At 38.7% G+C, this 21,252-nt stretch overlaps 2 protein-coding genes across 8 annotated transcripts in view; one reads left to right on the top strand and one right to left on the bottom strand.

Moving 5' to 3' along the window:
• The first annotated feature begins 13 nt into the window (after window positions 1–13).
• LOC105667670 (LHFPL tetraspan subfamily member 2 protein) lies at window positions 14–16,078 on the top strand. 3 transcript variants are annotated; one of them, XM_012359621.2, is made up of 5 exons: window positions 14–368; window positions 12,252–12,436; window positions 12,621–12,893; window positions 13,505–13,618; window positions 13,881–16,078. In XM_012359621.2, the coding sequence occupies exons 2-5, from the start codon at window positions 12,307–12,309 to the stop codon at window positions 14,021–14,023; spliced, it is 660 nt and encodes a 219-aa protein (XP_012215044.1). In that variant the 5' UTR covers window positions 14–368; window positions 12,252–12,306; the 3' UTR covers window positions 14,024–16,078. The 3 variants fall into 3 exon arrangements, with proteins under 3 accessions (XP_012215044.1, XP_012215043.1, XP_067211796.1); XM_012359620.2 differs by having other exon boundaries at window positions 12,211–12,436; XM_067355695.1 differs by lacking the exon at window positions 14–368 and adding an exon at window positions 1,234–1,887 and having other exon boundaries at window positions 12,211–12,436.
• The window catches only part of LOC105667666 (uncharacterized), a 37,880-nt gene continuing 31,362 nt past the window's right edge, over window positions 14,735–21,252 (bottom strand). For 4 of the 5 annotated variants that reach the window (XM_067355432.1, XM_067355429.1, XM_012359606.2 and 1 more), the window contains 7 exons: window positions 19,415–19,766; window positions 18,991–19,334; window positions 18,128–18,503; window positions 17,768–18,035; window positions 17,498–17,683; window positions 17,276–17,413; window positions 14,735–16,754 (listed from right to left, as the gene is read on the bottom strand). In XM_067355432.1, the coding sequence (XP_067211533.1) occupies window positions 16,530–16,754; window positions 17,276–17,413; window positions 17,498–17,683; window positions 17,768–18,035; window positions 18,128–18,503; window positions 18,991–19,334; window positions 19,415–19,766 (1,889 nt within the window). In that variant the 3' untranslated portion in view covers window positions 14,735–16,529. Of the gene's footprint in view, window positions 16,755–16,870; window positions 16,950–17,275; window positions 17,414–17,497; window positions 17,684–17,767; window positions 18,036–18,127; window positions 18,504–18,990; window positions 19,335–19,414; window positions 19,767–21,252 lie in introns of all 5 variants that reach the window. The other variant, XM_067355440.1, reaches the window with a different exon arrangement.

The raw sequence follows: 21,252 nt of genomic DNA, 5'->3' as shown, positions 1-21,252 counted from the left end.
GAAATCTTTTTGTCCTTTGTTTCTGTCTCTTATTTGCAATTTATCACCAAGGCGGAATTAATAATACAATTCTGCTTTCGCTTATACACGGCGGCTGACAAGTTCGCGTCTCATTGTAGCGCCGTTTGGCCGAACACCGAGCGTTCTTCAGTCGTGCTCCACGCGTCCAGCGAGCTGCACGCGAGGTGAATTATACGCGTTCCTATCCTGTGATTAGGCATAATCGCTGAAAAATCACGCGTGTTTCATCAAAACAGTGACTCCTTCACCTCAAATATTAAAATATACAACATCGTTTATCAATGAAACACATCGACTTTGCTCCAAAAAATTACTGAATTAACATCAAAAGAAAGAAAACGCGAAAGGTAAGCCCTATTATTAATTTATTACGGCTATTAACTAATTTAATTTTAAACCGTTCGCGGGAGATCTGTCGGAAAGATTGATGCCCCTCTGTAGTTATAATTATCTAAAAGAAAATATTTAAGATGAACAGTATCGGAGCAAATAAAAATTAATGGCTGCAGCAATCTGTTTTGAAGAGATTACCTTTATGGGAAGAATTATTACACGGATATTTCGACGGCGATGCGAAAGACATCTCATCATCGTAAATCGTCGCTCGCGAATATTGCTCGCCCGCTTTTTTGCATCCGCGAGTGCATCCCTCGCCGATTGCATCAATTTATGAGTGTTTACATCACGATGTCAGGGCGCGCCGTAATGATCGCATGGGCTCGGTATGATGAATTATGCATCCGGGGTTTCGGATTTCTTCCTGAAACGTCTCGATCCTTACATGGGGACAGACCTCGTCGCGCGTTAATATTAATTTTGGGCGGCCGCTAAATTGGTACAAATTACGGTATAATATAGGCGACACGCTCGTCAATTAAGCAGAGCACCGCCTCCGTTGTTGGAAATTCACAAACAGACCGACAAGTCTCTTCTACTTTTCACCACTCTAAGATCTCTTGACAAGTACATTTGTCTTGGAGAGATATTTAACGAGTGACAAAAAAAATGATATAAAAATGAAAATTAATTGCTGAAGCGACCTGATCGCGACCGAGTTCGGTAAGTTTCGCGCGTGATAAGCAGTTTGATTTTTCTCGTCGGTCAGTGAAATGAGATAGCCCATGGACAAGGATGTTTCGAGTGTCGCTGCAATAGTGCGCTCTGTTTATGCAGGAATCTCTCGCATTAATTACAAGAAGCTTGGAATGGAAAAATATCTCGCGCATACTCATTCGGAATAATCATGATTGTGAAATTGTATAACAATAATTGTTGGAAAATACTTTCTTCTAGTTAAGAGGATGCTGAAGTCATATTGTTACCGACCGAAACTTCAATTTTCTAAAAAGGGTGGCGTTTTTTATTGCTTTAATAGAATTACAAATCCTTTGGTGTAAATAAAGTACATATGCTAATCTTTCGGCAGTTGGTCAAATTTAAACCAAAAAATAAAAAAAATTTTTGAAAATTTACCGACAATGTCACCTCAAAGAATTATATCTTTTATATCAAAATTATACTGCTTCAATCTGCAAAACAAGACCATGTGCCGAAGAAGAGCGTATGAAACAATAATGGAAAACCAAAAAAATAGAGCTTAGAGACTTATTTTCAAAACGCCACCCTTTTCCAGATTTATGTAAAGCATGTGTGCAATATAGAAAGAATAAGGTAAAAAAGAGCTATAGATTAGTTCCGAGATTTTGGGATAGAGGCGCTATACAGTTCTCAGTGCTATCTGTCATATACAGAATCTTTTAGGTTAGTTATGTGTGTGTTAGTTGTGCGTGTGTGTGTGTTTGTGTTATGTGCTACGAAACCCGGCTGAAAAAAATGGGTTGAAGGCACTCTGAAGGATAAAAAAGTGTATGTATTATACATAAATTTTGCAACATTTTTGCAAACATTTATATTATTTAATTACATACATTCATATTCTAATTTCTACAAAATACTTTTATTCATGTGCTTTATGTGTATATATTATGTATATTCTGTGCTCCATATTATGTATATTCACATCAAAGTATCTATGTAAAATTAACTTTTTATATCATCTTGTATATTGTATATCATTTATATGAATATCATTTTGTATATTGTATATATTTTTATAATAAATGTATATGTCATATAACTTATTTATAAAGCATGAAATATAAAGGTATTTTTAGTTTCTTGTATGTATCATTTGTAAAAAAATCTTGATAAAAAAAACATTAATTTTGTGACTTGCAATTATCTGTTTCAATATATACTTCTTTTAAATACTTACAACTAGCCTTATTTTATGCGTTTTCCTTGGTATCTAAAATACACATCAAAATATAAAATTAATTTCTAGTTCAGTAGAAAAAAAACATTGTAGTCTTACACCAGAAAGGAATGGTAAAATATCATGTATATGTAATAACAAATAAATCACTTTTCCACTGACATTATACACAACTTTGCAGAAATAAATTTATTCTGTGAATTTTGAATGTGTAGTGCAGTTTAAAACACACAGTCGAAATATATCTATATTTTTGAAATAATAATTCTGATTTTTCATGAATCACAGTGGTTTTATAAAATGTTCAATTTTAACAGTTTTTATTGGACTGTACTTTAGACAATATTATATTTTGCCATTTCTCTCTGTTGTAAGACAAGAATGTTTCGTTTCTACTGTAATAGAAATACATTTTCGATTTTGATACGTATTTTAAATACCAAGTTAATCACATAAAATAAGGCTAAGTGTAAGTATTTAAAAGAAGCATATAATGAAACAGATTATTGCAAGTCGCAAAATTAATGTTGTTTCTTTTATCAAAATTTTTTTACAAATGATAGACACAAAAAAATAAAAATATCTTTATATTTTATGCTTTAGAAATAAAAAATATGGCATATATCATATACATTTATTGTAAAAAGAGTATACAAAATGATGTCAATTTCTTAGAAAAATATTTTGATATAAATATAGATAATGTGGAGCATATAATATACATTATATATATATATATATATACATAAAGCATATGACGTAATAAAAGTATCTTACAATAAAGAATAAGACAAGCCAGAGGCGGTTTCCTCGTGGACTGGCAATATATAATAAGACAAGCCAGAGGCGGTTTTCTCGTGGACTGGCATTAGAAAACTCTTATTCTTGTCTTCAAGCCAGAGGCGGTTTCCTCGTGGACTGGCAATATAGAATAAGACAAGCCAGAGGCGGTTTTCTCATGGACTGGCAATATAGAATAAGACAAGCCAGAGGCGGTTTTCTCGTGGACTGGCATTAGAAAATTCTTATTCTTGTCTTCAAGCCAGAGGCGGTTTCCTCGTGGACTGGCAATATAGAATAAGACAAGCCAAAGGCGGTTTTCTCGTGGACTGGCAATATAGAATAAGACAAGCCAGAGGCGGTTTTCTCGTGGACTGGCATTAGAAGAAAATTCTTATTCTTGTCTTCAAGCCAGAGGCGGCTTTGTCGTGGACTGGCAATATAGAATAAGACAAGCCAGAGGAGATCTTTCGTGAGCTGACAATTTTAAATAAATATAATCAGAGGCGATCTAACGTCAGCTGACAGTTTAGAAGAAAGAGAGCTAAAGGCGATTTATTCGTGAACTGGCAAATTGTAAGAAATATTGTCAAAGGCGATCTATTGTGAGCTGACAATTTTTAATAAATATAGTCAGAGGCGATCTAACGTCAGCTGACAGTTTAGAAAAAAGAGAGCTAAAAACGATTTATTCGTGAACTGGCAAATTGTAAGAAATATTGTCAGAGGCGATCTAACGTCAGCTAACAATTTTTAATAAATATTGTCAGAGGCGATCCAACGTCAGCTGACCGTTTAGAAAAAAGAGAGCTAAAGAGGATTTATTCGTGAACTGAGATTTTAAGAAATATTGTCAGAGGCGATCTAACGTTAGCTAACAATTTTTAATAAATATTGTCAGAGGCGATCTAACGTCAGCTGACAGTTTAGAAAAAAAAGAGCTAAAAACGATTTATTCGTGAACTGACAGATTTTAAGAAATATTGTTAGAGGCGATCTAATGTCAGCTAACAATTTTTAATAAATATTGTCAGAGGCGATCTAACGTCAGCTGACCGTTTAGAAAAAGAGAGCTAAAGACGATTTATTCGTGAACTGGCAGATTTTAAGAAATACGTATTTCTTTTAGTTAGTAATTTACTACACTTGTGATCTGTTTTTGTTTTATCGAATAATCTATAAGGTTATTTCATCTTTTTTCTCGCTATTAAAATTCTATCGTATGGCTGTATGATGTACATACGAGACGAAATAGACTTATACAAGGTGTCTAATAGATATAAATTAGATATGATAAAATCTTTTATTTGAAAAATGTATGTATAATATTATATATCTAATTGGAAAAAAATGTTATATGCTTTCCCTATTTTTATTCTTATGTAATTAATACAAAATAAATAAATAAGTTAATTATTCAATACATACATATATATATTGAATATAGTTGTCTTTATTTTGTATTTTATATAACTGAAATGATATATACTCTAATTATTTCAGTTATTATCATATAAAATATAAAATAAAGATAATTATTTATTTAATATATGTGTATATGTATATATTAATTAATTGATTAATTAGTTATTTTGTATTTGCTACATAAGGATAAAAATAAGAAAAGTGTGTGACATTTTTCTTCAGTGATATATATAGTATTTTATGTATATTTTTATTTATTATTTTGTCATATTTAGTTTATATTTATTTGACACCTTGTATACGCCTATGTTTTCTCGGACAGTATATTGCAGCCTTGCGACGAAATTTCAGTCGAGGAAACAAGCGCAAGCATCGTTTGTTTACAAACTTCCGATGACACACGTACACAGACCACACGTCAGTGTAGTGAGTTACCACTACAAACAAATGCGTACACACGGACCTACGCGGCGTAGGCTACGCCGATAATGTCATTTCATTTTTAGTACCATCGAAATGATGGCGCTTTCGCGTCGGAGTTCGCCCGTCACTTTAGCATCCTCTTAAGCTAGTAATGGCCGGTTTATGCTTCGGTCTTAATCTTAATCTTAAGAGTTGATAACGTAGAATGCCATAAGGGCGTTTATACTTCCCTAGTCTTAATCTTAGTCTTAATCTTAATCTTGGAAAGATCCCATCTTTTAACTTTAGTCCCTAATGTCCTAAGGCCGGGCCAATGAGGTAAATCTGACGTCCGACGCAGCACGAAACCGCGCGAAATAATGGTTTTCGATCCGTGTATATTTAAAAAATTGTTCCTGATTGTATTCAATATTCAGCATATCTTTCATTAAAGAAAAGAAATGACCAGTTTCGTGTCTTTTTCGATTCAGTGGCCGAACAGCGTATCTCCGTGGTTTTCTTTTATTTTTTTTTTTATTTCTTAATAATACACATGCTGCATAGGCATTGATAACAAAAGTGCCATTCCAAACATTAAAGTTTTTTGCCGCTGACGATTCATTTTAACATTCACTATAATCTGCAGCACCGGGGTCTATTACAATTTGTGGTTAGGTTTTGTTACATTTGCACATGCGTAGTTCGAATTTCCAGGGAAGCATAAACGAGTCCTTAAGATTAAGTTAAGATTAAGACTAAGATTAAGATTAAGACCGAAGCATAAACCAGCCATAAAAATAGTCAATCGAGAAAATATCTTAAACCTTCTAGCTTAGATTTCCACGAACTTTAATTGCTCACTTCCCAGCATCGGATTGACTTTTGCACTGAGCGATAAAGCACAAAAACGCAGGGAGATCTTTCGGGATCAAATCGTATTTCCAGATGCTGCCGGTTGTGCTTGATGCAGCCGCTCGACCGCTTGTTACAGCCGCGTTCACTTGTAAATTCACCTTATTTCTCTTTTTTTCGACACGGAACGAGGCTGCGTCTTACGTCTTTTTTTCTCTTTATGAAAGGAATGCAGGCGACTCGTGTCTGGAGAACGACTCGATGAATAAAGGGGGTTCCCTGATTTCTTTAGGGATCCGGGCCCTCTCTTTTCGGCTTTCAAGTGGGTCAGAGCTGCGACACGGGATGGCGAATCGAGCCATTTGAGGAAGTTAATCGAGGAGAAATGGGATATTTGTCGCAGTATAGAAAAAAGAGATTTAAAAAAAGTACAAGTACGAATTAAAGGCAGACAAGACATTATATTCTCGTTTCTCAATGTCCAAGAAATGAGAATAGGCGCTAAAGAATTGTTAAGAGCGTTGAATAATATTATAATCTTGAGCTACGAGTCTCACGAATAACAAGAGGCATCTGAAATGATTTTCATTCACTCTACATTGCCGGGATAATCGCGAATCAAAGTCGCGAAGCGTATTCTCACGGGTGTCGCGTTCAGTTTATCGGGAAATCCGCTTGGAGAACTCTTCCTCGAGGAGTAGCGTCACGCATGGGCACGCATTATTTAAGACGATGTCCGCAGATAGTAATTAAAATGCGACGCGTGTCATTTCACGTAAATGCGCGAGCAGACCAAACACGCACCGAGCAAACAGAAGAATAGACTGAAGAGAAGCAATGACTGCTAATCGAATCGGTCGCTTTCGCGAGTAGAAAGTTAAAATGTTTCAATAGGAAAAAAAACAAATGTCCAAGGACTGAAAAAAACGACAAAATTAAAAAAAAAATAGAAAAAAATTTCTACTTTAAACAAATATTTTGTAGAAATTTACAGAAAATTTGGTTTCGCAAAAGTGTGCCCTTAAACGTCGCGCGACTCGGTGCCTATTGTCTGTCGCAAATTTTTGGCGCTTTTGCAATCAAGTCGAACGGAAGTAGTAACCCACAGAGGGATAAGCAGACAGGCCGTTTTACATTCCGTGGGTGTTTTCTCGCGCACACACTCTTTATCTGTCTTTCTCCCTCTTCCCACTCCCGCCGGTCGGTGTCTATTGCTCCTATCTTCTCCTTTCTTCCTGGCCTTTTCTCACTTGGTTCGAGACCAGCATAGCCAGTCGCTGTGTCATCGAGGTCCGATACATCATAAATATAAATTGGCTGAACGCTCGCGTGTGCGTGCATAAATGAAGCTGCGTACACACAGAAAAATACATACTGTATTTAAATAAATATTACTTGCTTTAAGTATTTTATAAGTTCATATATACGCAAATCTATCGTAAGTTCATCATAAGCATCAAATTTATTCAAAATATATTTTGATCCCAGTAAGTTTAATACTTCAATCAAGAATATTAAATTAGAAAAAGAATTCTATTTGCTTATTAAATTAACCAAATCTGACTTTTCTTCGATATAATTTTATAATATTCTTCACCAAAAAATAACTACTTCTTTTGAGTATATGATAATGAGTTTATCAAAAATTTGTGATGAGTATATTTTAAGACTATTATCAAGAAAATATTCTTTATTAAAGATAATTGTTACTTAAAAAAAGAAAAGTAAGCCGAGTAATTACTTTTCTTAGCAATAGAATGATATTTTTCTGTGTGTATGTACATGCGTGTGTGCTCCCGGCTACGTTAAGGAATGTTAATGTTAACCGGCAGCGGTGCCCGCGAAAAATGATAAACGAATTCACCGAGGAGTTTCGCATTAACACGCCCTCTTGTACGTAAACACGAGGATTTAACAGGAAGGAGTAGCTGAGAAGTCATGGCAATTTACCGCGAGAAACCGGTCCCTCTCGGTAATTTATCAGTAAGATAAATTTTTACAAAAATTGCTACTTTCTTACAAAAGGAATAATTATTTATAATACAATTATATTAATTTCTATAATCATTCATATTCGCTGAAGTAGAAATAAATTTATTTACATTTACAGAATTAGATGTCTCTTGCCAAATTATTTGGAAAGAGTTTTCTAAATCTTCTGCAGATTTGTCTCTCTCTCGCACGGTTGCGGAATTAGCAGTATTATAATTCCAACATGATCGCATCAAAACAACGTGATTGCGTGATCGTCAAGAGCGCGGAAATAATCTCGATTTCGAGTAACCGCGATGATTAACGGCGTTCGCGGAATCGCCTGTCGGTCTATCCGTTTTAGTTGCACGTTTTGTTTCTTCTCCCTTACGCTTCTCCTGAATATACGTCTGTCTTGCTGCGGACGCAAAGGAAATGCAAGGAAATGCAGTTAAAACGAACAAGTCTAATCGTGCTGGCCTTGTAAGCGCCTTCGGCGATTAGGCCGCGCATGCAGAAATATGCATGCAGATGCGGGCGGCAAATGTGCAACTTCCTGGGGATCGCGATAAGCTCGTTAACGGCGTTTGTATATGTACTCGAGAGTGCGCCAAGTGCCGTCGCAAACTCGCGCGCCGGATCCGACGATAAACTTGACGGATCATTTTCAGCGCGTGTTCAATCTAAACAGCATACAGCGCGGCACGTGATTGAACTTTAGAAGTTTAAGTAGCACAACACATATACACATCAGACCTATCGATAAATATTGATATAAAATCGATCGACAATTATAGTAGCTTGTATGATTTCACATAATCCTACATAATTATAGCGTTATTTTATAAATAATAGTATTAATAAGATTTTATGTATCACATTACAGAATTGCATAAATTATACGCGTGTCGATCTAAAAATAGAATAATCAAGTACCGCCATAACTAAGATTATTGTGATCATAGACGGAGACTTCGGTGGACGGCGCGCGGTACTTAAGACCGATCGACGACGGTATTATCTTAATTGTCGGGCCTTCGACGCCGAACGGCGAGATCACCGTTAGGTCCTAAGGTCGATGTCGCCGTTCCTTAATTATCCTGTCGGTCGTTACGTTAGAACCGTGGCGACTTGCAACGCTGTTATCACGCGGAACGATTCGCCCGTAAATAACGCTTCATCGAGAGCTCATGCTCGGAAGTAATTTCTCGCGCACATCGTACACTTCCTGCTGATTGATCCCCGATACCTGCCGATTACGCTGGACAAGAAAATTATTTCGATTTTCTCCCGCATGAATTACGTCGTGCTTCGTACGCTAAAATTAAATATCTTCCGAATTTTTCTGTACTACATAAGATTTATATAGAAACAAGATGCAGTGTTTTACAGTTCGATAAAGCCTCACATATTTCATTGCTCAACACGCCTTTAGTTTTCGCCTTTAATCGGTTACTTAAATCTCACTTGTCCCGGTTACATGTTCCATGTCGCATAGACACATTGTCGGCGATTTGCAGCTAATTATATCTCGCGTAGATTTCCCGATAGAGGCGGATTGATCGCTTAAGACCGGTCGATGGCTCGGGAAAAAGTTTGCCCGCGGAATCGCGATAAATCACGACGGGTAAAATCGATGGTAGGCGAGACGCCGGCATGGTGATGCCAAGGAGAAGAGAAAGAGGTGAATCTCTCCTTCTCTCCCTTCTCGCGGACTGGATTGAGAGGAGGACGAAGTGGAGGACGAAAACAAGAGATGCAAGGGAGCACCTGTCCAACAGCTGCCTCGCATATGGCGCTTGGTACACTCGCGAGATTATGTAAGGAAAGTGGGTGCCTTGTTTTCGAACGCCGTGGGCGCTGGTTTTCAAAATAATTAAGACGATTCGCGTCCCATTAATCCTTTCGTCGTCCTAAAAAATCTTTTTCCAGAGGAACAAACATTGCTCCACGAAAATTGGACAAAATACCATTTCCTTTTGATATCTTTGTAATTAAGCGACACTTTGAAGTATTCTCATTCGGAGAATAAGATGAGGAGTCAGGTTCTAAGATGCGTCCCTCCGCAAAGGATTATATAAAGTTCCTGATCCTATTACGAACGTCTGGGTGGCATCTGAATTTCTCATTTGGCTCACGCATCTTCGCGGAATGCAATATCCGCCCTCCTCTTTTCCAGTCGCTTTGCTCGGACGCCCCGACCATTAGTCATCCACCAATGGGTCCTCTGTCCGGTAACTCGTGGTCGAAAAGACGTAAGTGAGAGGAGAATACTAATAATTTGCTTGTAAATCCAAATCTGGACGCTCGACGCTCGACTTTGCGACGATGATAAATCTGCCTTCTCGCCGACCGTGTAAACATGTATACAAATTACACGAAAAAAAACGTTCAGCTTGCGCGGCAACGTCGGATAATCATAATGTAAGATCCTCACGCGAATAAGTGGTAGTAATCGGAATGATAATTAAGATAATAATAAGCTGGAAACTGTCGGAAAAAATCCGCGTGCCTCAACATCGTACGTGTCGAGGTCTCGGCGCAAGTTTGAGGATTAATTCACCGCGGCGGTGGCTCGCGCGGTCTCGGAGAAAGGGGCCGCGCGCGGGGTCCCGTATCGCATTATGAGAAGGCGTGGCAGCTACGTAACAATGAAGCCGGCAATTAAAATAAAAAAGGAAAAACGTGCAGCTGCCCGTCCGTCCGTCCGTCCGCGCAGACAGCGGCCTGCCCACGCGTCCAACGCGCGCGCTTATCTCTCCGTCCGCTCGAATCCCATAGATCGTCAATTTAACTATGGCTCATTAATTCCCGATCATGCGCGAGGCCAGACCACCGTGGGACGCCGAAACAAAGAGCTAAACGCGACGGAAAATCGTTTAAGTGGGAGCGATAACGCCCTCGGCGACGCTGCCCACAGTTGGGAGCCGATTAATTGTCGTTAATTATGATGGTTAACGCAAGAAGGGGGGAGAGGAGGGACATTTTTCGCACCGTTGTCCGTAAGGAATAATTTATCATTCGAAATAAACTCGTTCCGCGAATTGTCATCGAATGAAAAAGAAATTGATGAATCTCTCTCTTCTCCCGTCTAAAAAAATATTTTTTTAAAGACGCCCTCGTAATATATCAACGTCATTCTTCAAGGAGATTCATTTATGTCTCTCTACGGGATTTGAGAGAACGCAAATATAAACAGCGATTAGGGGGTGATCCTAAGTAAACACACATTCTGTGAAGTGGTTGGCGAGACAAGAAGTGACGGAGATAAAAGTGACAACTGCGCCGAGTGCGATAAATTCCTCCGCTCTCACGCAATGACACTACCATAATATTTGCTACGATTAATTCGTGTGTTTAACCTTCGAAAATAAATATCAATATTGGAGATGAATCTTCAAGCTCACCACGGATTTACATAATCTATCGAATCGCTTCAAATAAAATCGTTGTTTTTAACATGTTTCAAATTGGAATGAAAATAACATGTTTTATATATTAGACGCGCGGGTCGTATGTTAACATGTCGATTCGCCGGGGAGATCAAAGTGGATTTTTCAGCTGGCGATGAGGGCGATTATAAGTTTGCGGGTTTGAAGAGCACTGGGAGTCTCGAGAGGCGAGAGGCGAGAGAGTGGTCTCGAGCAGCACGTGTGGTGTAAAAGCGAAAAGATGCCGCCCGCAAAGAAGCCGGCGACTGAAAGTCTAGAATGGATCGTATGATTATCTCGGTTATTAATCTGTTCTCTGTGAATCATTTTTTACGAAAAAAATTATCACCGTATATAATCGAAAACACTTGGCAACGTCTCGCAGTTGCGGATGATAAGATTATTAAGGAGCTTTTGATACCCATTTTTTTGCAAGCTTTTCAATCTTTGAAAAAAAAAGTAAATTTTAATGTTTAATAAAAATTCAATATCAAGTTTTATGGTAATTTACATAATTATGTGGGATTTTCGAGAGGCCGCTGTTTCCAGGAATGAACATACAAAGGTTTGTTCCCGGGATTGATTACGAATGAAATGTCTTACGGCGATCATTCGTCAGAGGTTTCAGCGTGCCGAGAGTCAGATCCAAGGATCGAATAACTTCTATGCCCGGCGAGGGGTCTCCCGTGCCCTTTCACGATTTCCGTGAAATCAGAATAAAAAGTTGGAACACTGTTAGCCGCCGTGCCGTAACCCGAGATCTGTGTATCCTACGTTTCGGACTTACGGTCTCGCTTTTAATGCTCGCGCACGAGGAAAGCGAGCCTCGAATAACACCGTCGTGGTGCGTTTCCTCGAAATACATGTGAAAGGCATTTATTCCACCGCGGCCGGCCGAATCCCCGAACTTGCTCATTAAACTCGTCCGAATCTCGGTCGAGGCAACGAGAGCGCGTTAATTACAAACGCCGAATTTTATTTGCAAAGAAATTTCAGAAATTCTGCCCAAGTCCGGTGTCCCGTCTATAATTATAAATTCACGTTCTTTTTTAGTGTGAAAAAATCTTGTGAGAAATCAGTATCTTGCTGCTCAGGCACGATCGGGCGATCTAAGAATGGCATAAAGCGGAAGGACATTCGATCGGCAGTATGTGCTATGTGATAGTCACCGGGCGTAGTCTGCTGTGGACGCTCTTGTCTTTGGCAGCATTGATGGCAGTTTTATCGGGCCTCATTACTCCCAAGTGGCTCGTAGGACCGCCGACGATTAAGGATTCGAGTAAGTCTCTTCCCTCTTTTCCCTCTCGGCTCTTGAATATTTTATCGGAATTCCCGTTGTATACTTATGTAACGGTGCAACGCTGAAGAAGCGTTTCTCCTGTCTATTTTAACAGATGTGCGCTATCGCGCATTTGAATTACAATCTTATTTGTGTCGACCGTTGCTTTGTTCCGGAATTTCAGAGAACGGCACGGAGCTTTACACGCCGACTGTCGGGATTTTCAATCGTTGCACGCGATTGTACGGCAAGACGCACTGCGCGAATTTCAACGTCGACGGCTTCGCGACGGACGCCAGCGTCTTCCCGGGATGCTGGAAGGCGTCCTTGTTTTTCTTGTCCGCGGGCCTAGCAACGATGTCGGTGACCGTGATGGCTGCTCTACTGGGATGCTGCGTGCAGAGCATCGGCCGTAAGAGCATCTTCAATCTCGCAGGAGTGGCGCAAGCCGTTGCTGGTAATGCTGCTTCTTCGAAGGAGAAGATTCGAAACGGTGAAATGGCGAAGTGATGAAACTCCGGCTAAGCTTCTTAGCTCGCGCGTCTTTAAAGTGGTAGACGATATTTTTAGATCTCAAAGAAATTTTTTTCTATTTTTTATATCATGATATAGCAAGTTTCTTTTTGCGCGTTTCAAAATATGAATAATGACTTGTGTTCCAATATAGAAGCTAAAATCGCTTCGTAATAACAATTTAAGTTTCAATATATTTTTTTATGAAAACATTATTTCACATTTTAACGTTTACTAAGATACGTACAAAGCTCGCTTGCCTTTGATCAAATCGCGCTGGCAATAGCAGATTTTAGAAGGCAACGATCGCTCTCCGCTGCAGCTGGATATTCCGCGTGCGTAACGTGCTTTTAGCTTAACAATGGCATCTCGAGTGTGAGTGGCGCAACTCCCATTGTGGCGAAAGGTTGTGCTCGGAATAATCAACGAGAATACGTGAGCCTTAAGAGGCGATCCCATTGTCACGACTCTAACAAATCGAATTATCACAGAAACATATCTTTGCAACTCGTTTATTCACGTGACGTTCTAGTTTATGCGTGTTTATTTTCACAGGAATACTATATATTTTCGGAATGATCTTATACCCCGCCGGTTGGAGTGCCGATAGAGTGCAGAGGATCTGCGGTCATGAAGCCGACGCTTTCTATCCAGCTAATTGCAATCTCGGTAAATTTAAAACTGCGATGTTCAATATTAAAAATGAAACATATTTGAATGTATTTTTGAAGTCAAATGTCTTACGTTTCAATTTAAAGTTCAACTTCAATTTTTTTTAAGTAATCATAAAAATATTAACTCTAGAAATAGTTACAGAAGAATAAAATATATTCTTCGCTCGCTGAAAAATAATAAAATTAAATCAGATTGATTTCGATAAAATTAAATTACAATCGAACTGAAGGATATAAAAAAAATCAATTTTTTCCAGGTTGGGCTTTTTATAGCGCGGCGATCGGCGTCGCTCTCACCTTCGTCAGCGCCGTTTTCAGCGGACAGGCGGAGAAGTCGACGGCCAGCGACAAGGTCCAGGACAAAATGAATGAAGGAAAGACTCTAATATGCTTACCCTGAGCATGCAAATAAAATCAGCGAGAGGTCTGGCCTCGCCAAACGGGTGTGACGGTACGAAACGTCGAAAAGGATCGCTCGAAGAAAATCGAATTAAAAAAAAATGTTTACCTCCCTGTTTTCACGCTGCAAAACAGAAGGAAAAAAAAATTATGTCGCGCACAAAATTATCGTACGATTATAATTAAGAATCGAATAATTAACTGTGGGATCAGAAGAAAGTAGCGTTACATACGCCGCATCGAATTCGCGAAGATAAAGTATCAGATGTACTTACTGTCTTCCCATACTTACTGTCGCAACTTATTTAGACTCCTGCAACGCTTGCAGAATTCCTATTTTATATCTTATGTGTTTCTCTATGTCAAAGGAATATACAAAGTTAGTCATTGTCATGGATGTTCGACTTTTATCTACTCGATGTGAATAAAATAAATATACTATCACAATGAGAGAGAATATACTTAACAATGATTCTTCCTGAACATTTGCTTGAACAATTGATTCCTCGCATCGCTTCCATTTTCTCACACCAGCGAGTTCGATTGATAAATAATGCGGAATTAATTCATTTCATTCTTATTCAACAGATTTCTTGAAATTCAATCGAACGTATATAATTTAAATAAATACATGTACATAAAGTTGTGGCTGTCAGTCGATTATATATATACATGTATAAATAATGAAGGCACCAAGGGAATCAACAATCAATAAATTACGAATGAATTTATACAAAAATTTCGAAAAAAAATAGGTATAATCGGCAACTTATAACAAAATGTAACGAAATCGCGATTACAATTCGTATGTGATTACTTGCTTAAAGTATGAGTGTTATTTGGTTGATGACTTGACGTTAGAATCGCTGACCATTGTCCGGACACCGAAGAGTAACGCTAAGATCGTACAACTACGCGAAAGGAGACTGACGTGTCGTGACGAGAGGATGCTCTTCTTATCGCAGGAATGTTGAATTCAGCGGATGTGACATCGAGTGACGCGCTCGTCGATCACAGCCGGATCCCTCGTCGCGGAGATCCGTGACGCGTTGCAATAATGAAGATAGCAGTATCAATGTATCTGTCACGCGATTGCATCCAATGTACCTCTCTCTCACAAATGTTTCAAACGTTATGTGCAACATTCGATTCATCAAACACGATCAGATGATCGTGTTTAAGATTAAAAGTAGTGAAAAAAATTTCGGCCATTGGATATCTACGGCGTGTTAAGTCTCGCACGCGAATACGGAGAAACGATATTGCGCGAAACATTACTGAAGAGAGCGAGAATTAATTTATACATCCACATTTCGTGCGGGAGACGCGAAAGTGTAACTGTATAATTATAATTAGAATAATAATAATAATAATAATAATAAAATATTTTATCGCAGTGAATGTAATAATAACGTAATAATAAGAATAATAAGAATAATAGGAATCTTTTTACTCTTATCTATTGTTCACAGTGTTCCTTTACGGATAAATTTTACCGACGTCTGATAGAAAAAGCTATTAGGCGAACACTGGGCGTAGAGTCGGCCTTGTGCAAATGTAAATATTCGTTTTTAATTCTGTTTATATACATAAACTACGTAATAAATTGTCTGTCTAGGTTAAGGAAAATTGCAAATTAATCTGCATAGAAAATGAGATATAAATAATGCCACGCTATTTGTGAAATTATTCTAAATCGAATTTATATTACAAGTGAAATAGATACTCTATTTTATCTTCCATCCTTAACCTAGACATGCCTCTAGACTTTCAAAAGATGATTTCCCATTAGTGAGGATGCATCTGGCAGGAGCGTGTTCCTTCTTCAGTCGTAGATTTTCAACTTTTGTTTTATCCCACGTAATTTACTACCACTTATACAAATATAAGTTAAAATAATGTTCATCCGACACGTGACGTAAAAAAAAACAATTAATAAAGTGCTACAGCAAATATCTCACATTTCGCTTTATAAAATATTTCTATGGACAAGGGGCGACACATCATCGTCGTGTCGTGTTATTGCGCTAGGGGGATAATGCGTGACACATCGAAGCTCGCTGAAAAATGAGAGACTCTTGCGGAACGTAAATTTCTGCTCTTTGCCAACTCCGTTTGTGTACTCTCTCTTTCTTATCTGTAGCAATATTAAATTTTCAGCAACTTTAACACATATTACATGATCTATCTGCTTAATACTTTCTCGCATTCTCGTTCCTCGCTGCATATAATTTGTGGTCGATTTGTGCGCGCGAAGAATGATATCTTGAATAATGATAAATTATGAATATTTATAACAAGCGGATTTGATTTTCGATGAAGCTGATTGCAGTGACGTTGCTATCTCGTGCAAGTTCACTCTCTCTCTCTCTCTCCCTTTCTCTCTTTTTCTATTTCTCTCTGTATTCGAGCTGATAGTCTATACACACTAATATTCTTTAGGAGCCGTAATGCCAATCGATTGTGTCGCTCGTCCAAACTGCGGCTCAACGCGCAACAGTTTATCGTTACGTTTCGGGTGCAAAGATCTCGACGGAATTGTCGGCGTTCTGCGCACTGGAACGTATCGCTCGTCTTCGCTCCTCGATCATTTGTCGTCGCGCTTGCTCCCTCGCTTCGCGCGCTTTTTTGTTCGCCTCACTGTTCGCGGTCGGTTTCGCTTTGTGGACTGGTATAACTCGGCGTTTGCCATTCTGTTGAGAGGTTGACGCGGTCTTCTTGTCGGGCACGACCTGCAAGCATATCGAATCGTGATCGCAATTGTATCAAAGTGTTAAGCAATTGCTTGATTTTCAAAAAATAAGTACAAATAAGTAGAAAATAAGTACAATAAATCAAAGAAATATACTTAAGATGCATCACGTGGCTATATTTCTATTCTTCCTTCCTTTCTACTCTCTATTCTTCGATCTTCTCGCGATAAGCGTCTTCGTTAATTCAGTTTTTCATAAAAAAAACTTAAATTTAATCTTGCACACAATCGCGAAATTTAAGTCTGCTTAATAATATTTTATTGTGCACGTTCGCAGAAAAATTCGTATAATTGTTATTAATATACTTCTGTGATTCAGCAATATTTGCAGAAAACAATTGAATATGGAGTCAAACAAATAGAATCTTCCGCTTTGTTGGATTTGATATAAATAACAATTTCTTTCTTAATGATTATTTCGAACTTTGTCAATTTTCTCCGCCGACATCGGACGTTTGAAATAAAGGCTGAATCAGTATTAACAATAAATTTTGAACTTACCTCTTGCCACTGCGACTTTTTCAACTTTTCTATCTGGTCAAAAAGTTCATTTACTTGAACAACTTGTAACATTACCATATCCCAGAAGCCAGCTAAGTCCTCATTCGTCGTCGGAAATTCCTCACCCGGCACTTGATTCTGAAATATCAACATATTAGTTAACCCGCAACAGATTTAATGCGCCATAAAAAAAAAGTAAAAAATAATTTAAAAACTTCTTACAATATTCTTCTGACATAATCCTTCAAACTGCTGCATCTTTTGTGAGGCTAACAATCTGGCCTTTCCTGCAGCTGATCTCAATTTACCAGCTGCCTCCTCTGGCAGTGCAACAGTATCGCCGCTGGCTAATTCGGCCTCTGCAGACGCGGCCAACGAGAGCAGTCTATCTGTCTCTTGCTTTAATAACTAAAAATACGAATGTCTATAAAACTTCCATTTTGGGATGCGCGCCTACGTCGTGTAACGTATGCATTCTCTCTCTCTAATTACCTTCATGTAGTAATGACCGTCTTTCTCTTCAACTATTTTTTCCGCTTCTTGAGCCTGCTTCGCTATGTTCGTTGAACTGGCGCTAGGTTCTAATACGGGTAACACTACTTTCGGCGCGGCTGGCTGCTGATCGGGTATGCTCTTATTACTACTAGTATCGTGTTTCGGTACATCATCTTCTATAGTAACCGGAATTATTCTCGTTACAGTATTCTGCGAATTCGTGCTTGAAGCGCTTTTCTGTTCAGTCTTTCGCGTTGGTATTATCCTGAAAATATAAAAGTATTTCGTTACCAACAAAAGCAAGGAAAAAAGCAAAGCAACTTTTGTTCTATTTCTAAGTAAACTATAGATGCTAACCTTTGTAGAGGCTTTATTACTTGTTCTGTGCCGTCTGTCGGCTTTCTACTACTGACTACAGGAAGCTGCGCTCGAAATTCTGGACGCAGATGTCGAAGCACGGGTAGATTCTTTAACGATTCCTCCGCGTTTGCGTTGTCTATCGAAATGTCACTGCTATTACTGGATTTATTGAAATTACTGTCACTAGTGTTTAGCTTAGTAGTGCTGCGTTTGAAAAAGAAACCCTGCGCTAGAGCACCTGGCCCGTAAAGCCGCTCCACTCGTTGCTGAATAAAGGATTTCTCGGTATTCGACGAGGTGTTTAATACTTGACTCTCAACTTCCACTGTCGAGCCGTTCAGAATATTGGTGTCACTAAACGATGTATTCGAAACTGCAAAGAAACAAAAAGAGAATCCTGTTTTTAAAAAGGCACGTTATCAATATCTCGATAATATCGAAGTTCATTGTTGCATACATTTTAACATTAATGTATATTTTATTCACTTTTATGCCTTAGAATCTTATATCATATCATTTGGTAGAACTAGAACTTTACTGCGATGCATTGAAATCTTATATTATAGAATTCTAAACTATTTCTTTGTTTCAAATATAAGATTTCAATGCATTGTGATAAAGTTTTAGATCTGTTAAATAATATGATATAAGATTCTAAAGAATAAAAATAATTTTTAAAAAAGTTTAAGACATTCTTATGTCTTAAAAACTCTTATATCACATATCATTTGGTAGAGCTAGTTACTTTTTAATTAAGATTAGTTACTTTTCAAAATTTAAAGACAAAAAATGATATAAAATTGATTAAAAAAAACTAAATAAAACTAATAGCAAATTATAAAATTATTGAAAGAAATTACCGTTAGTAACTTTTTGTTTCGAAGGGGAGAAACTTGCGTTGAAGGATTTATTCTGTTGACCGCAGGACATTATTGGCGACAGTCCAGGACTTCGTTTGCTGACAGAAGTGTTCAACCTGATAGGACTGACGTCGGAAAATGTCGAGTGCAAGGACACCGCCTTGTCGACTTCCGAGTAGCCCTGACACAAACCGATTGAGCTTCTACTTTCCATGTACGTTTCAACCTTGCACTCCTCTTTCATGCCGTTCGTGAATCCGTTTTGCCTGTCCATCGCTAACGGTGATATCGACTGGCTCTTAGGCGGATGATGAGGCGCCGGAACGTTGAGATTCTCGTTGGATCTACAATTTTAAAGCGATCGATTAACTGATTTGTCTCGTTTCGCGAAGAAGGATAAAGATGATCCAAGTATTTCTCTCACCTGAAACCTGCAGGGCTCGTGTCCCTCGTGATCAGCCTTGTGCCAGGGCTGCTGTCTCTCGAGCGAAATCCTTCCCTCAGCTTGCTGTCGTACCTGGTGATTCCCGAGTAGCCACTTATGCTGCACGCCAGTCCTAAATAACTAGGCTTCTTCGCTGCCGTCAGCTGTTCTGGCTCCGGACTGCCACGATGAACATTGCTGACGTTCAACTTCTCGTCGGGGCTGAGATGCGACTTCTGCAACGTCTCGCTGCTGCCGTTCGCCAAGTTCTCGGGTGACGACACCGGTTCACCGTTGCACGACAGGTTCAAACTGTGCAGCGTCTTTTCAGACACGGAGTCTATAGTGTTCTCTGAAAGAGAAAACTTCAATTTAACATTTGCGGCACGCGGAAACTCATTAATCTTCTTTAGCCCCAATCTACAATCTTACATTCCTAAGAGCTAAATTTACGAAAGATACCGGCGCAAATTTTCTCTTCACTTAAATCGAATAAAATTTTACAATTCTGGGGGAAATTAATTTCCGTTTTACTGTAACAATAGCAAACACTCTATAGATATAGATAGATCAAATTGCACAACTAAATGTTTAAAGTCGTTCAAGTCGTTTCATCGCGTGCGGGTTCGCTAATTCACCAATTCAGCGTATTCTCGTTAACTGATGAATGTCCGCGAGCCAACTGCTCAGCCGACGAGACATTCACCTTCGAAAAGCACCGTCGCCCACGCACTACGCCAGTTCGCACTGAACGAATCTTATTCACATCGTTGTCGCAACGCGACCTTATTTTCCGCATTAGTCGATTCGCGAAATCGTTCCAAGTCCACGCGCCGAGGCAGCCAGACGGAAATTCGGCTTAGTCACTCTTTGAGTCCCGATCGACACTGGCGTGTTTCGCGGAATCGAAATGAGTCGACGACAGTTACCCACTCTCACCTAAATCGCAGCGACGGTCCTGGAACACTGAGCAGAGACTCTCTCGCGGCCGTCTCTCGTCGACGCCTTCTTGGCAACGACGAGGAAAAGAAGCGCTTGCACTTGGTGCACTCGCTTACGGTCTAAATCCGATCGGCATTTCGAACGAGCAAAAAGCGACCTGCGAGAAGGTAACGGTGGAGGGAAACCGGCGACGACCCCACCGGAAGACGACCTTGAAGACTCGAAAATCCACGTGGATCTTGAATGAACATCCCGCGGAGTCGAAAATCAGCGTAATAATAATTTTTTAAAAAATTTAAGCTAATTATGCACAACCCTTCCTTTTCAATTAATTTTACAAATCTGCGATGTAAATTATATAATTTGTAATTAATGCTCGATATAATATTTTCTTTGTGCGAAGAATTATGGTAAAATAAATACACTCACCCGAAAAAAAAGCGGTACACTGAAAATGTGGGAAAAATTCATCAAATTTCAACTGACGATAACTTCGTAAATAATAAAGATAGAAAGTTCTATAAAATATGGAAATGAAGCTAAAAATCTCTACTTTAAGAATCAATTTATTTCAATGTTGCAAAATAAATTTATTGAAAATGGCGGATGACAAAGCGCGAGCATGCAAAATTGAAAAATAATGGTTCGAGTTTGCGACGGTGCACGGTATAAACAAAAAATTGTAGCTTATTGGGATCAAAAGCGTACGAAAGTACAGAGTCTCCTCTTTAAAATGCTTTTTTATGCATCTCGATACGATGATTTTTCGCCGAGAGATTCGCATTTGAAGAAAAAGGCAGATTCTTACTTCAAATGCGAATCTCTCAGCGAAAAATCATCGTATCGAGATGCATAAAAAAGCATTTTAAAGAGGAGACTCTGTACTTTCGTACGCT

The sequence above is a fragment of the Linepithema humile genome, chromosome 1 (genome assembly GCF_040581485.1).
Source record: "Linepithema humile isolate Giens D197 chromosome 1, Lhum_UNIL_v1.0, whole genome shotgun sequence".
Classification (NCBI taxonomy): Eukaryota; Metazoa; Arthropoda; class Insecta; order Hymenoptera; family Formicidae; genus Linepithema; species Linepithema humile.
The sequence above is the reverse complement of the archived record's forward strand: the minus strand, read 5'-3'. Positions and strand labels throughout refer to the sequence as shown.